Source organism: Pinus tabuliformis, chromosome 2_1 (assembly GCF_031772625.1).
Source record: "Pinus tabuliformis cultivar Carrire ecotype Pingquan chromosome 2_1, CPIR1, whole genome shotgun sequence".
Taxonomy (NCBI): Eukaryota; Viridiplantae; Streptophyta; class Pinopsida; order Pinales; family Pinaceae; genus Pinus; species Pinus tabuliformis.
The window spans coordinates 875,298,339-875,312,205 of record NC_142299.1 but is presented as its reverse complement, the minus strand read 5'-3'; the positions used below and the strand labels follow the sequence as shown (position 1 = coordinate 875,312,205).

At 38.0% G+C, this 13,867-nt stretch overlaps 1 protein-coding gene across 2 annotated transcripts; it reads left to right on the top strand.

Moving 5' to 3' along the window:
• The first annotated feature begins 9,603 nt into the window (after positions 1-9,603).
• Positions 9,604-13,630, top strand: LOC149203448 (uncharacterized). Of its 2 annotated transcripts, XM_089403441.1 has the most exons (2): positions 9,604-12,555; positions 12,761-13,089. In XM_089403441.1, exons 1-2 carry the CDS (start codon positions 9,912-9,914, stop codon positions 12,847-12,849), a joined length of 2,733 nt encoding a protein of 910 aa, XP_089259567.1. In that variant the 5' UTR covers positions 9,604-9,911; the 3' UTR covers positions 12,850-13,089. The 2 variants fall into 2 exon arrangements, with proteins under 2 accessions (XP_089259567.1, XP_089259566.1); XM_089403440.1 differs by having other exon boundaries at positions 9,605-13,630.
• The last annotated feature ends 237 nt before the right edge of the window (positions 13,631-13,867 follow it).

Sequence of the window (13,867 nt, the reverse complement as noted above, 5' to 3'; positions counted from 1 at the left end):
GACTATGAAGTGCAACCTCCTTTTCCTTTTGGAATGCAACTTAGCTTATATGACTGTCCACAAATCACACTCTCCACTAGCGACTTGAAGGGTCAAGCTTATAATGCAAAGAATGTGATGCCTTGAAAGATGCCAGATTTGTGTGAGAGGATACCATGCAATAAGCACACACGTGGTTTTGGAAATATTTAATGCCAAAATACTACACCAAAAGTGCCACGTGAAAAGATTGGAAGGATTGTACAAATAGTCCAAGAGGCAAACGTTGGAAGGATGTGATGACAACGCATCAAAGAGGGATGAAGATTGCAAGGACATGGCTAGTTTGACGATCAAGAAAGTAATCCAACCAATGTCAAGGTGACATTGCAAGGTCACGAAGGCATTAGTGAAGTATTGGAGACCAATGTCTCTCCTACATGGAACCGTGGCAAGGTAGAAGAGAAGGAACTAAAATGTTGATCTATGCAGAAGAAGCCAAGGCTTCTCATAAATTACACAATTAGGGTTCCAATTAACAAACAACTAGATCTGTATGGCTTCCTAGACATTATGTCAATCTCAATGGTATGTACAACAACATGAAAATTGACATTCTATACAACAAATGGACTGCAACCCTTTTGGTAGCACATCATGACCTTGCAATATCATTAGGTTTTCAACAATCTTCTTAATTCTCCTCACAACTTCTCTTTTATCAATGTATTCACAACTATACAAATATCAATTGAGCTTGTAATATTCACTAGACATGAGAGAGCAGTAAGGAAATTAAAGAGTCATGAGGGTAGGCGAAAGGTCACAGTAGGTGAACAATCACCTCACCTGTATAAGTTTGCCTTCACGCCCCATTTGGAGGGGACTTTTGGCACTGGAGTTGGGGCTAGGATTAGATAGTTGATTTGTGCTTAAGAGCTAGAGGCATTTAGCTCTTGGTAGCTAGTAAGGTGAGATGCAGTGAGGCTAGGGTTTTGTATTCAGTAATGGTATAAGCAACCCATGTTCCATTGTTGGGATTTGACAAATTGCAAGATATGTACTTGAATTTGCAACAACATTAATAAGATGTTCTTCGTGTTTGACACTAATTCCCATGCTTACTCATGGTGGTTGTATTGGTTATCTGATATTTTCATTGTATTTGTGTGTGTGCTTTCATACACGTAATATGTTATGGACTAGTTCATAGTTGTTGCATGTATGTTTGCTTTCAACTATGTGTTTGCTCATTTCTCTCCATGTCGGTGATTTATTGTGAACTAATTTGCAATTAACCTCTGGCATGTTCTTGTTCATGTATGTTTGATTGGGTTTTGGCTCACTGATCCTTCTCATGGCATACTTCTTCTTATTGTTGTTGTGACTTGCTTGTACCACTTTATGTAGTTTGTCAATCTTGGGATGACTTTGTTTCATCGCACAAGCTTTTCATAAATAGGTAAATGGTTATGAGTACAAATACCTTGGATTAAGGGTTTCCAAGATGCAGTAAACCTATTCAAGTCAATAGACACCAACTTCTTATCCCCTACTTTTGTCCCTTTGGTAGCCTATTGATCTCTTAACTCTATAATATTAGCCAAATTCTCACCACTATATTTACGTTACTTATGGAAATGGTTGGAAATTTATTTCTTAAGAGCATCGAAGACACTAAAACTCTTGTATAACCGAACCAAATCATAACACATCTCCTTATTGTTTTTCTTCTCTACAATGTGAGGGATAAAGTGATTATTCATCAAATCAAGATTGATTCATGTTTCCTTGGCCCCTTCTTAACATACAAGGCCAACAATTTCATATTTGCAGGTGCAAAGATCTCTTCCTCAATATGCTTCAAAAGTTTAGACTCTTCCAAAATCATTTGTAGCTTGCACTTCTAAGGTGTAAAATTGGAAGTAGCATCCAACCTGCCATGCTCATTAAGATTGAAAGTAGTCATCCCCACAAATATGAGGCACACTACAAAGAAAAAACAACAACAAATAAGGTAGAATAACCATTCTAGGGTTCAAGCTATTCTCCCAAGTGCACCAGGGTTTCACAACCCACAACTTGCACTAGGTCAAGCACCTTTCCTAGGTACAAAACAACTAAAACATCCAACACCCTCTTCGCTAAGAAAGAAATTTCAAATAATTTTGATCTAATACAATATTGAAATTTTTCTTTCAATACAAGCAATGTGAATTCAAAATTTTCACCTCATCCTTGAGGTTACTTGAATATATTTTTAGTGAGAAATCAACATTAAGGTTGATTTTGAAATATAAATCAAAACAATGTATATTTCACTTTTATTCAACCAATTACACAAGAAAACCCAAGGAAATGAACATCAAATAATTATACTTTAATGGGACAATGCTTTTAGAGCTTAGGGTATGCTTTCCACACATATAATAAGTCTGACAATACTTATTAATCATATTTTTTTGTAGCCATAAATATTCCCTTGTAGCTTCTATATCTTTGTTAAATCTTATTAAAATCTCCTCGCTTTCATGTCAAATCAACATGCATAACCAATACTAGAAAACATTCAATCACGATGAGAACATACATTGAAAATTATACCTACAAGTACATAAAGTTTGAACAACAAAGAACTCTTCACACACACATACACACAAAAGATCATGTTACAAGTACATAATAACAAATTACCACAAGTTCGTTAGTCACACTCTTCGAACCCTAGCTAAGACACTCACCATAAATAACAGATCCTTCTAGCTAGGAACCAACTAACATTAGTCACTCCACCAAAGACACACAACAAATAGGGATTCTGATTGACACATCCTCTTTGGCACCTACACTTGCATTATACAAGTATACAAGAGCAAACAAGATAGTCTCATGCAACCTTCTCCACATCATGCTCTTCAAGTAGTATTGGGGTTTCCAAATGATACAAAGCCCTAGTCTTGTTCTATCACAAGAACTATGAGAACAAGTTCTCCCTTTGCTCCTTTAAGGTTTCTCTTAAATGTCATTTTCCCTTGTATTCTTAGGGAAAAATTTAACCCTGGTCTTTCTTGAATCAACTCAAGAAACTTAGAACTCAAGACAAAGAGAGCGAATTACAAGGAAGAAGAGGTATAATGAAAGAGACAAGTTGTCTCTAGCTCTCACATCTCCAATACAAGTATGTGATCAATATTATTGATGAAAATACTGTCTACTCTCTTTATTTATATGAAGGGCGAGGGAGGCCAACCATAACAAAGTGGATAATGTCCACAACAATCAACCTAATTAATCACTTAGTAGGTCTACACATTGTTAGTGTCAGTCTTGTTTGCCTGTCACCAGTGATCAAATGTGCTTTTACTAAGCTTGTCAAGAGTCTCAAAATCAAATTTTACCATGTCACTAGGTTTACAAAGTAAAATTTGGTTACTGGTTAGTTGGTCTAGGAATGAGTTCAGTCTTTTGGGAAAGTCACTTATGCTGGTCACCTATCTCATTCACATGAAGGTGTCATAATAAAAGCAAGTTCTCCTCATATCAATCATCATCATCATTCCATTCAGTTTCAGGTTTTTCATTAGGTCATTAGGGTTTTCAAGGTCCATTATTACCATGTGTAAATCCAGCATTGAATAAAGCATGACAAGCAACTCTTTGAAATTAACTCACAAGTTCTTCATGATTTCAGTTTGAAAGGCTCCAGAAGAAGAAGTTCCAGTGCTCAAAAAGTGAAAATACAGCCCAGGTTTCAGCCTTCTAAGGTGACTCTGTTTTAAAAAGTGAAAAATCAGTTTTTCAAAGGTTTGTGGGTCCCATTTCTTTACAAAAAGGAAATTAATTTGCCTATATAAACTAAAAAGCCCCAAACTCATCTTATTTGCCTCTTATTTCTCGTTGTGCATCGAGCTCTCCCTTCCATTGGCGAGAAAAACTCGATTTTCTAGGTAGAATTGGAAAAAAACCTTCGGTGTTGCGCTCCCAGACACTACGCTGTGCTCACAGACACTGCGTTGCGCTTGGGTGCTGTGCTCCTAGAGACTACGTTGTGCTTGGACCAAAGTAGTTCAAAATCGCCCAAAACTCACCCAAATCGGATTTTTAAGCTTGCACATCCTTTTTCTTGCAATCCTAGACTCATTTACAAGTAAGTATACCATCTTACTATACTTTTTAGTTTGCAAGATGAATTCAAAGCTAAGATTTCTTCATTAGGGTTTCTAGTGAGTTTTCCATGAAATGATGATAGGGTTGATGATGATAATTTAATTTTCATGATTTTAAACACGTAAAACCTCATCCTACACCTCTACACATGTTTAATATGCTACATGAACCACTGAACCAACTTCAAAACATTAAATTACTTCACTAAAAATGAAACCCTAGCTCATTCCTATGGGATTTGGACAATTTTCCTAGAAACTCTGTTTTTCCCCTTCCACAAATACATCATTCCTTCATTTCACTTCCTTTCATCTTCATAATTTGTTCATAGTTCATATTCACCTCCTAAAAATTTCCCTTGCCATTTTTCAACTCCACCTACCCTTCATTTCATTTTTCACTTGTCCCTCACTATTTTTCTCATTTTCTTGCTGCTAGGGTTTCTGTCACCATGGAAGGAGACTCTTCACCAGAGAGGAAGAAACATCACAAGGGAGGAAAATTTCTCAGATATGAACCCTCAAACTGCAATGAGATCAATTCATCACCCTTTATCAAATAGTGCTTTGAAGATGTGAATTGCTTAGATTTTTGCAAAAGGATGTGTGAAGTGGGTTTCCATGAGCAGTTGACAGATTGGGTTGCTACTCATTTGAAAGGAGAAAGTTCCATTATTGCTGGTGTTGACTTCACATTTTTAGTGGCCTCTATTTCACTTACTACGGGGCTACTAGATCACGGTGAATATTGGTTCAAGGGGATGAACTTAGATCTTGAACATTATAGACCTTTCTTGAAAACACCATACAGGGAAAAACATGCTCATATCATACCTTTTAGGTACCTGTTGGAGAAGTACGCTCCCTTGATGAAAGTTGTCACGAAATTCTTCACATGTGAAGGTCTAGACTATATGCGTATCACATTCGGCTTCTAATGCATTTTACAACTTAGAAACCACTCAATATGTGCAACTATCTGTGTAGGAGCCTTACCAAGATGTCAGAGAGGATACAAATGAAGAAAAAAGAACACTATCCTGGTCTATTTCATCATAGTCTGATCAAGACTATAGTCCTTGATCAACATGTAGAGAAGAATATGACATGGAAATCTTTCTTGGAGATAGATCCGAAATGGCATGAATCCAATGTGGCAGCTCAACCTTCTAGCATGCCAACACAGCAAATGGAAATTGGGTCTTCTAGCAAATCAGTGGAAATGCCGAAAGCACCTAAACTTGAGGTGACAAGGATGTACAAAAGAGGACATAGGCTTGTGTTTGCTTCTCATGGTGAGAAAGGGGCCAAGCCTTCTACATCAACAAAACAGGGACCATCAGTGTAGGATAAGGACTTGGTTGAGCATGAGTTTGAGTTGGTTGACCTAGAGGCAAAAAATGAGGTTTCAAGCATGCAACAGATGATTAGAGACAAATATTATCAGATCAAGGAACTCACAGTCAACATGGCAAGAGAAAGGTTCATCATCTCATTCCTAGAATAGGAAAATAGTCAACTGAAGGCAAAACAATTGATCATGGAGAAAGAGAAAACCAAACTATTGCAGCAAGCTGGCAAGGGAAAAGCAGTCATGGAGACAAATGAGCCTGAAGGAACACAAGGAAAAGGTAAGAGAAAGAGGCCAAGAACTAAAGGGCTTAAGAAGGCATTAGAGGAAGAAGAAAAACACATCTTACTGAATGAGGAGCTAGACCTAGAGGACATAATTTCTTTAGAGGTCAATCAAGACAAAGAGTACTGGTTAAACAGGGTCAATGACCATTTGGAGAAGCTTCTAGACAAAGCTAATAGAGACAATCAGCTGCTAAGGCACATGGCACACCATTACCAGGCTCAAAACATGATTTGCAATGTCAAGGTCAAGCAACTTGAAAACAAACTCAAAGAAGCCCAAAAGGACCAAAATGATAAAGGAAACTTGGAGATGCTTGCTAAAGCATCTATGAGGGCTTAACATGCCTCATTTTACAACTCTTGACCAATTTTGAGGAAATTTTGATCATTTTTGGTTTTTTGCAAATTTTGGTGCCTTATGCAGAAAATTAGCAGTCCCAGAAGCACAACACCTTGGTGCTGCGCTTTTTCCTCAAGCACTCAATTCAAGAAAAGTTTACATTTTTGGAAAGCCCTTGGCCTCCTCTCAAAACCCATTTCTTCAGATTTCCCAGAGGAGGCCTAAATTTTGAGAAAAATGAAAAAAAGTGGCCAAAAATCAGCTTTATGGACCTCTTTTTGACAGGTGCTGCGCTCCTAGAGTGACCTTGGGAGATTTGAGTTTTGAAGGCCTTCCCATGGGTAATTTTCAAGAATTCAAGGTATCCTAGAAACTAGACTTGAATGGCTAGTTGACCGTTCTCTCAGATCTTCATTTGGACCTCAGGAAGGCACCTGAAAGTGGGCTCAAAGTCGGCATTGCGCTTCTGCAATTTCCTATGTTTTTTATTGTAAATTTCACTATGTAAATTTTCTAGCTTTCAGTTTGACTTGGTCAAAGTCAAAACTCTTAATGTAATGGAACTTGTTTCGAGGTTAGATGATGTAAGCATGAATAAATGTACATGATAGGTTGTTTTTTATGTTTAATAGGCCTCATTGAGGAAGCAAACTCCTAAACAAAGTCTCCAAGAAGTGTTTGAGTTTTACCTTCTCACTCTCACCTGTTGGTTGAGAGAATCTTGGAGTCAGTTCCACCACCTAGGAATTCGACTCCTGAAGGTGGGGAAGTGGGCTAAGTGAGTCTATATGTATCATTTCTCTTTCAGAGAGAAGGGTTGGACTTTTGTGGAGGAGGCTGGCATGTTTATGTTTTCTTCAGCTAATACAGAGGCAGTTGTAGCTATTTTTAAGGAACTCTAGTCCAGTGAGTGCATGGTGTTTGTTCTTCTTTCTATCAGTTTTCTAATGGTTAAATCATCTTTCTCCATATGTTTTGTCTTCTTTCTATGGATTACCTTGCATTTAAATAGACATGATTCTTGATTTCAAGCTTTGTTTATATGGTTTTCATAGTTGTGTTTATTTCTTCTAAAAGCTAATGAACTCATACTTGTATATGCTCATTAGTCTCTTCAAAACTTTTTATTCTATACTACATTGACAATATTTCAAGTACACCATGGCCTTCTGATATCTAGCTCCTTTCTATATTTGTCTATGCCTTCCTAAAGCTTAGACCTAATCATTGGCTCTAAACCCTAGTCCAGCAAACCCTAAAATCTCAAATTCATCAACACACAAACAAATATGTATATCTAGCCTAAAAACTTGGTTCTTTAAAGCTATTCATTGACAAAAAACTTTGAGAGATCCCTCTCTAGCTCAGTAGGGCTAGCTACTGAGCTGAAAGTGGTTCGAGGTTACCCTTCTCGATCTCCTCCTCAGCCTAGGAAATTGTAAGGGATAACACACATGAAGCACTCTATGAGGCCCTTACTCTAGGCCTTAGGTTTGTAAAACAAAAGGATTTAATCCATCTAATCATTCTTTTTCATATAATAAGAAAGAAATTGTTTACACAACTACACAATTATTCTTTTCAGGTTTGATTCAACAACATATATTTTTGTTTTTGTTTATTTCAAATAAACATAAATAAATAATAGGAATACTTGGTTATTGTAGCTTTGTTTTGGTGCTCCTCGTAGGATCACTTGACTAAATATGCCACCCTACCAACTATAAACAACCTATTTGGCTTCCTAGCTTAGGGAAGCTCCACAAGTTCCCTAACTCTCCAAGACCAAGTCCAAAACCGCATCTGTAATGTGTCAAACCTCTAGGTGTCAAGCACCTTCTCGACTCCCTGCTCCAAGAACCAAATTGCCAATTTCCTTCCCCACTCCTCTCCCAGCCTCCTCCAATCAAAACCAAACTCTCATGCCCTCCTCCACTCTTGAAACCCAAAAATCACAAGCAAAAACCCCCCAAAACCAAAGAATCCCTCAAGATATATGCCCTTGCAAGTGTCCTCCCACCTCCTTTAATTTTCCACCTACCTTCACTATGAAGCCCCTCTGAAAGTCCCTCAAGCTCAACCCTAATTAATGTGCCTCGAGTGGTCAAGCATTCACCCACCAAATAATAAATACCTAATAAAATAATACAATCTCAGAAGTCAGTTCAAATCAACAAATTACATAAGAATCCCTTTTAACTTTAATATTAAATTAATCTTAAGAACATTCATATAATTTATTAATTATTAATCATGATTAAGGGTTAATAAGTTGATTAACCACTATTCAAGCTTAAGGATGAAATAGTTTCTTACATTAATTAATCTTTAATCAACCGTAAGTCTTAATCATAAATATACATTATGATTTAATAATTGTAATAGACGGTAGAATACTAGCATATTTGTGTGAGGTGTGGGTATGTAGCTATCATACACATACCTCATATGTATACTAATAACAATAATAAGTATCTATCACAACAATCAGTCTCATAATAGTGAGGCCAATAAGTTAGCATAACATAATAGGATTAAGGAGCAAGCATTACACACTCCAACTCTAAGCAACATATATCAAGTTCCAAGGTATGCACATCCACCACACAAAGGTCCCAAGGTGCATGGTCCATAAGAAGTCTCAAATACTCTTCCTCCAAAGGCCTCCAATGCTCCAATGTCCCTCCTTAGCCATGTGTACCTCTAGTTCCACTATACTTACACGAGAACATTCCTCAAGGAAAACATACTCAAATCAAGTGCAAGCCTCCATGTACACAACCAAGTGTCCTCATGCTACCTAGGGCTCAACACCCTCCTCTGAGGTGCCCAAGATTCCTCTAAATGGGTTATATTTACAAGCAAATAACCAAACCCTCCATGTGCGTACCTAATGAAGAAAGTCACCAAGCCACATAGGTCTCCAATCTTATAAAGAAGTGCAATCCATATGCATCAAGTGAAAGTATAACAAAACATGAATAAGCTATCTTTAATGTATATATCCATCATAATACAACCAAAACTAGTGAAAATAACATAAAAACCACATCACATGAAACACCATTAAACATAATATAAACACTTTTAGAATAACCCCAACACTTACCTCCCATCCATAAGTCAAGCTCAACTTAACCCTCCTTCCATCCACCATCCTTCCTCCTAAAATAATTGAGTTAAGCCCCAACTTAACCCTTGTTTCATTGCAATCCTTCCTCCTAAAATAAATGAATTGACTGAAACTTTTTAGAAAATAAACCCCTTTAAATACATTTTAATGGGGTGTGTACTTAAATTTTAATAAATTAAACTTTATGCGTTTATTACCATTACAATTTGCAAATAACCTTTTCTAAAAATCAACTGTATGGCTATGAAAATCCTGCCAACTAATTAAAGATAAATAAATTATATATTTTAAAAAATATCACATTCCATTAGAATTCCTCCCCAATAAGGATGCCCTAGACCATGCTCCCCATAATGCTAAATTTGGATGGGAACTGTCGTAAAGGGCTACATCAAATGCGATGGCTTACATGATTTCGCAATCCTCTTCTACCTTGCAGGGTAACCCACAAGTGAAAAAACTATTGCGGCCCTCGGAGATCTGATAACTTCTCTCCATTCCTCGTTGAAAAAATCTTCAATCAACAAAACATTACTCATACCACTAGATTGCCCTCACTCAACGAATTTTAATCCTCATAACTGACTTTCAGCATGCTGTTGGTTAATGAGATGAAAGTCCAGTAGATGCATTTATCAGAAAGAGGAAGAAAACAATGGGGATATTCCGTGTTCAATGGATCAGAGGAACTCAATACAAATGTCCTTTCGTGGCAGGAAGACGTTTAACAAGAACACCGCAATACTGCACAACTGCAAGCTGGGAAACATCCGCACCAGAAGTTGCAGAAGAAGAAGAGATTGCCGACAGAATATGCCATTTACTGAAGAAAAACCAGTGGGATTCGCTTCTCTCCGCAGGAGACATGGCCAACAAGCTCAACCCACATGTAATACAAAGAGTTCTGATAAAAAATCAGGTAGGAGATGCTAGACTTGCTCTCAATTTCTTTTCATGGTCTGAAAAACAAATGGGGTCTCCTCATAACATTAATTCATATTCAATCATATTGCATATTCTATCAAGAGCCAACATGTTTGGAGATGCAAACGGCCTGTTAAACCGCGTCATCAATGTAGAATCCTCATCTCCATTACCCACCGGAGTTACAGTGGTTGATTGTCTCATGGATACATGCAAAGAATGTGAGCCATCCCCAATGGTTTTTGATTTATTGATTGATGCATATGTTCAGCATGGTAAGGTGATGCCTGCTGTAGATGCATTTTATCGGCTGAAAAAACGCGGTCTCATGCCCAGTCTGCGGTGTTGTAATGCACTGCTCAAGGCTTTATTGAGGGCAAACCGGATCGATATGGTTGGGAGGGTATATGAAATTATGTTGGAGGCTAAAATTATGCCTGATGTTTATACTTTTAGTACTATAATTCATGCTTTTTGTAAGCATGGGAAATTAGAGGAGGCTAAAATGGTACTGTCTGAGATGGAGGACAGGGGGTGTAATCCTAATGTTGTCACTTACAATACCCTTATTCACGGGTATTGCAAAATAGGTGATCTCACTGAAGCTATTGGACTTAAAAATGCAATGTGTGGAAAAGGGCTAGTTCCTGATGTTTTTACTTACAGTGCACTTGTGAATGGCTTGTGTAAGGTCCGGAGAGTGAGTGAAGCGAGGGAAATTCTTGTGGAGATGTTGGAAGTGGGTTTGATGCCTAACGAAGTTACATATACAACATTGATTGATGGGTATATGAAAGGAGGTGACATTGAAGAGGCTTTTAAGTTAAAAGATGAAATGGTGGTAAGGGGCATTCATCCCAATGTTTTTACGTACAATACACTCATACGTGGCATCTGCAAGGTGGGTAAAGCACAAGAGGCAAATATGCTTTTGACTGAAATGATGGAGATGGGATTGAGACCAGATTGCATTACTTATACTTCTGTGATTGAGGGACATTGTAAAGAAGGAAATATGGTTGAGGCTTTCAGGTTGGTCGATGAAATGGTGAAGAGAAATATAATGCCCAGTGTTGTGACTTATAGTGTGATTATAAATTGGCTTTGCAAATCTGGGGACATGGAGCAAGCCAATGAAGTCTTTAAGAAAATGGTGGAAAGAGGTTTGGTGCCCAATATTGTTGCATACACTACACTTATCAATGGTCATTGCAGGCAAGGTAACACAGAAGAGGCTTTCAGGCTTTTCGATGAAATGGTTAAAAGAAGGATTGTTCCAGATGCATATACATATGATTCTCTTATCCATGGCCTCTGCAAAGCAGGCAAGATGCAAGATGCGAAAAAACTTTTCAAGGAAATGCTGGCTAGGCATTTATTGCCTGGTTATTTCACTTACAGTGCACTCATCTATGGTCACTGCAAGGCAGAAGAGATGGATGAAGCAGACAAGGTTTTCAAAGAAATGCTTGCTAAACGGCTAATCCCAAATGACATTATTTACACTACCCTCATCAATGGTCACTGCAATGTAAAAAATCTGGAAGAGGCCTTTGCCTTGTTCCATGACATGGTGGGGAAGAACATAGCCCCAGGTGTCCACACTTACAGTGTACTTATTCATGGCCTATGCAAAGTAGGCAAAATGCAGGAGGCAAATGATCTCTTTCAAAAAATGCAGGATAAAGGTTTAGTCCCTGATATTGTGACCTACAGCACATTGATGGATGGACACTGTAAGAAAGGAAATATAGAGGAGGCATTTCAACTGCATCATAATATGATAAGAAATGGTATTGAACCAAGTGTTGTTACTTATAATGCCTTGATCAATGGTCTGTGCAGGTTGGGTGATATGCAGGGGGCTGACAGGATATTGAAGGAAATGCTGGACAAGGGACTGGCACCTAATAATGCCACTTACACGACTCTGATTAAGGGTTACTGTAAGGGAGGAAGGCTCCATGATGCTTTCAAGCTGCATGATGACGTGCTACAAAAGGGAATTACACCTGACAGTTTTTATTACACTGCATTTATTCATGGGTGTTGCAAGGAAGGACAACTATTGGGTGCTTTCAAGCTGCTTGATGAAATGGTAGAAAAGGGGGTCTCTTTAGGTGTTGTAACATACAAGACCATCATCTATGGAACTTGCAATTTGGTCAATATGCAGGAGGCTAATCGACTGCTAAAGACGATGATTGAGAAGGAGTTGTTACCTAATCATATCACCTATACCACCATTATTGACGGATACTGCAAGGCAGGAAATATGCAGGAGGCTTCCAGGTTCTGGAAGGAAATGCAGGACAATGGCCTGATGCCCCAAAAAATCACATACACAACGATGATTCATGGGCACAGTGAAGAAGGTAATATGCTTGAGGCCTTTGGTTTGTTTGATGAAATGGTAGAAAAGGGCGTTAGTCCTGATATTGTCACTTATAATGTGCTGATGCGTGCTCACTGCAAAGCAGAAAGCTTAGAAATTGCCTTAAACTTACGTGATGAGATGTTGGAGAAGGGTATCAGTCCAGGTTCTGTAACTTACAATGTGCTTATCCATGGCCATTGCAGTGAAGGGAGGATGCTGGAGGCTCGAAGACTACTGGATGAAATGGTGGAAAAAGGTGTTGCACCAGGTGTCATTACTTATAACTCACTAATCCATGGCTTTTGCAAAGCAGGCGATATGGATGAAGCCAACAGGGTTTTGAAGGAAATGATAGAGAGGGATTTGATGCCCAATAGCGCCACATACACATGCTTGGTTGATGGCTGTCAGAGAGTTGGTAATTTCTATGAAAGAGACCAGCTTTTGAAGAAAATTATGGAGATGGAACCAGTGCCTGATTCTATTAATTAATTCATGGGAAGTTGGGACCAAACAGGGGATTGTTGTTTGAGTAGTATGTTAAGTTTTTGTGAATGGCAAAGCCATGTTGAATCTGCAATGATGGACACATTGCTTGTGGGAAGGAATAATCTATCCTCATTGAAAAGATATACAAAAGACTCTGGTTATCATGACATTGTCCATCTCTAACCTTTTTTCGCTTACACAATGATGGATGAATATATATGCAGGCATATTCAGTATCACATGCGAATGGTGTGGCTTATCTGCAATCTCTATTGGGATTGAAAGCAATGTGATAAGATGTTGAAGCGAGTTTGTCCAAATAACACTGCCTCTGATGCTATTCGTCAAAAAATTGACCATGGAACTTTTTAGAATCCTGTCATGATTTCCAATATGAATTGCACCAAAGCCATCTCCTTTTTAGTCATGATTCCTAACCATTAAATTTTAGGAATGGTTCATTTATTCAGCATTGATCCAACTCCTGCCAACACAGAAAACAAAGAATTGGAAGAACTATCTGAACCCTTTCTTGAACTGGTAATTTCTGAAGCTTTCCTATGAGCTGATGCCTTGGGGATTGATTATAGAACTTGGTGCCAGTCAGATAAATTTAGGTGCAGGACTGACCAGTAGAACAGTTTAGCAGACATTGCCTGCAAGAGGGTTTTATAAAATATTTCTTATCCCAACTAAATGATATCTATTTAATGAGAGGGACCGTTACTTTATTTATAAAAGTAGTTCCTATCCACGTTGGATTGAAGCGAGTTTTAATTCCATTTAGAAACATTTTAAATGGTGTTTTGTGACAAATGAAA

Coding starts and splice junctions, on each gene's coding strand:
- LOC149203448 (XM_089403440.1), top strand. CDS start 9,912: ATGGGGATATTCCGTGTTCAATGGATCAGAGGAACTCAATACAAATGT.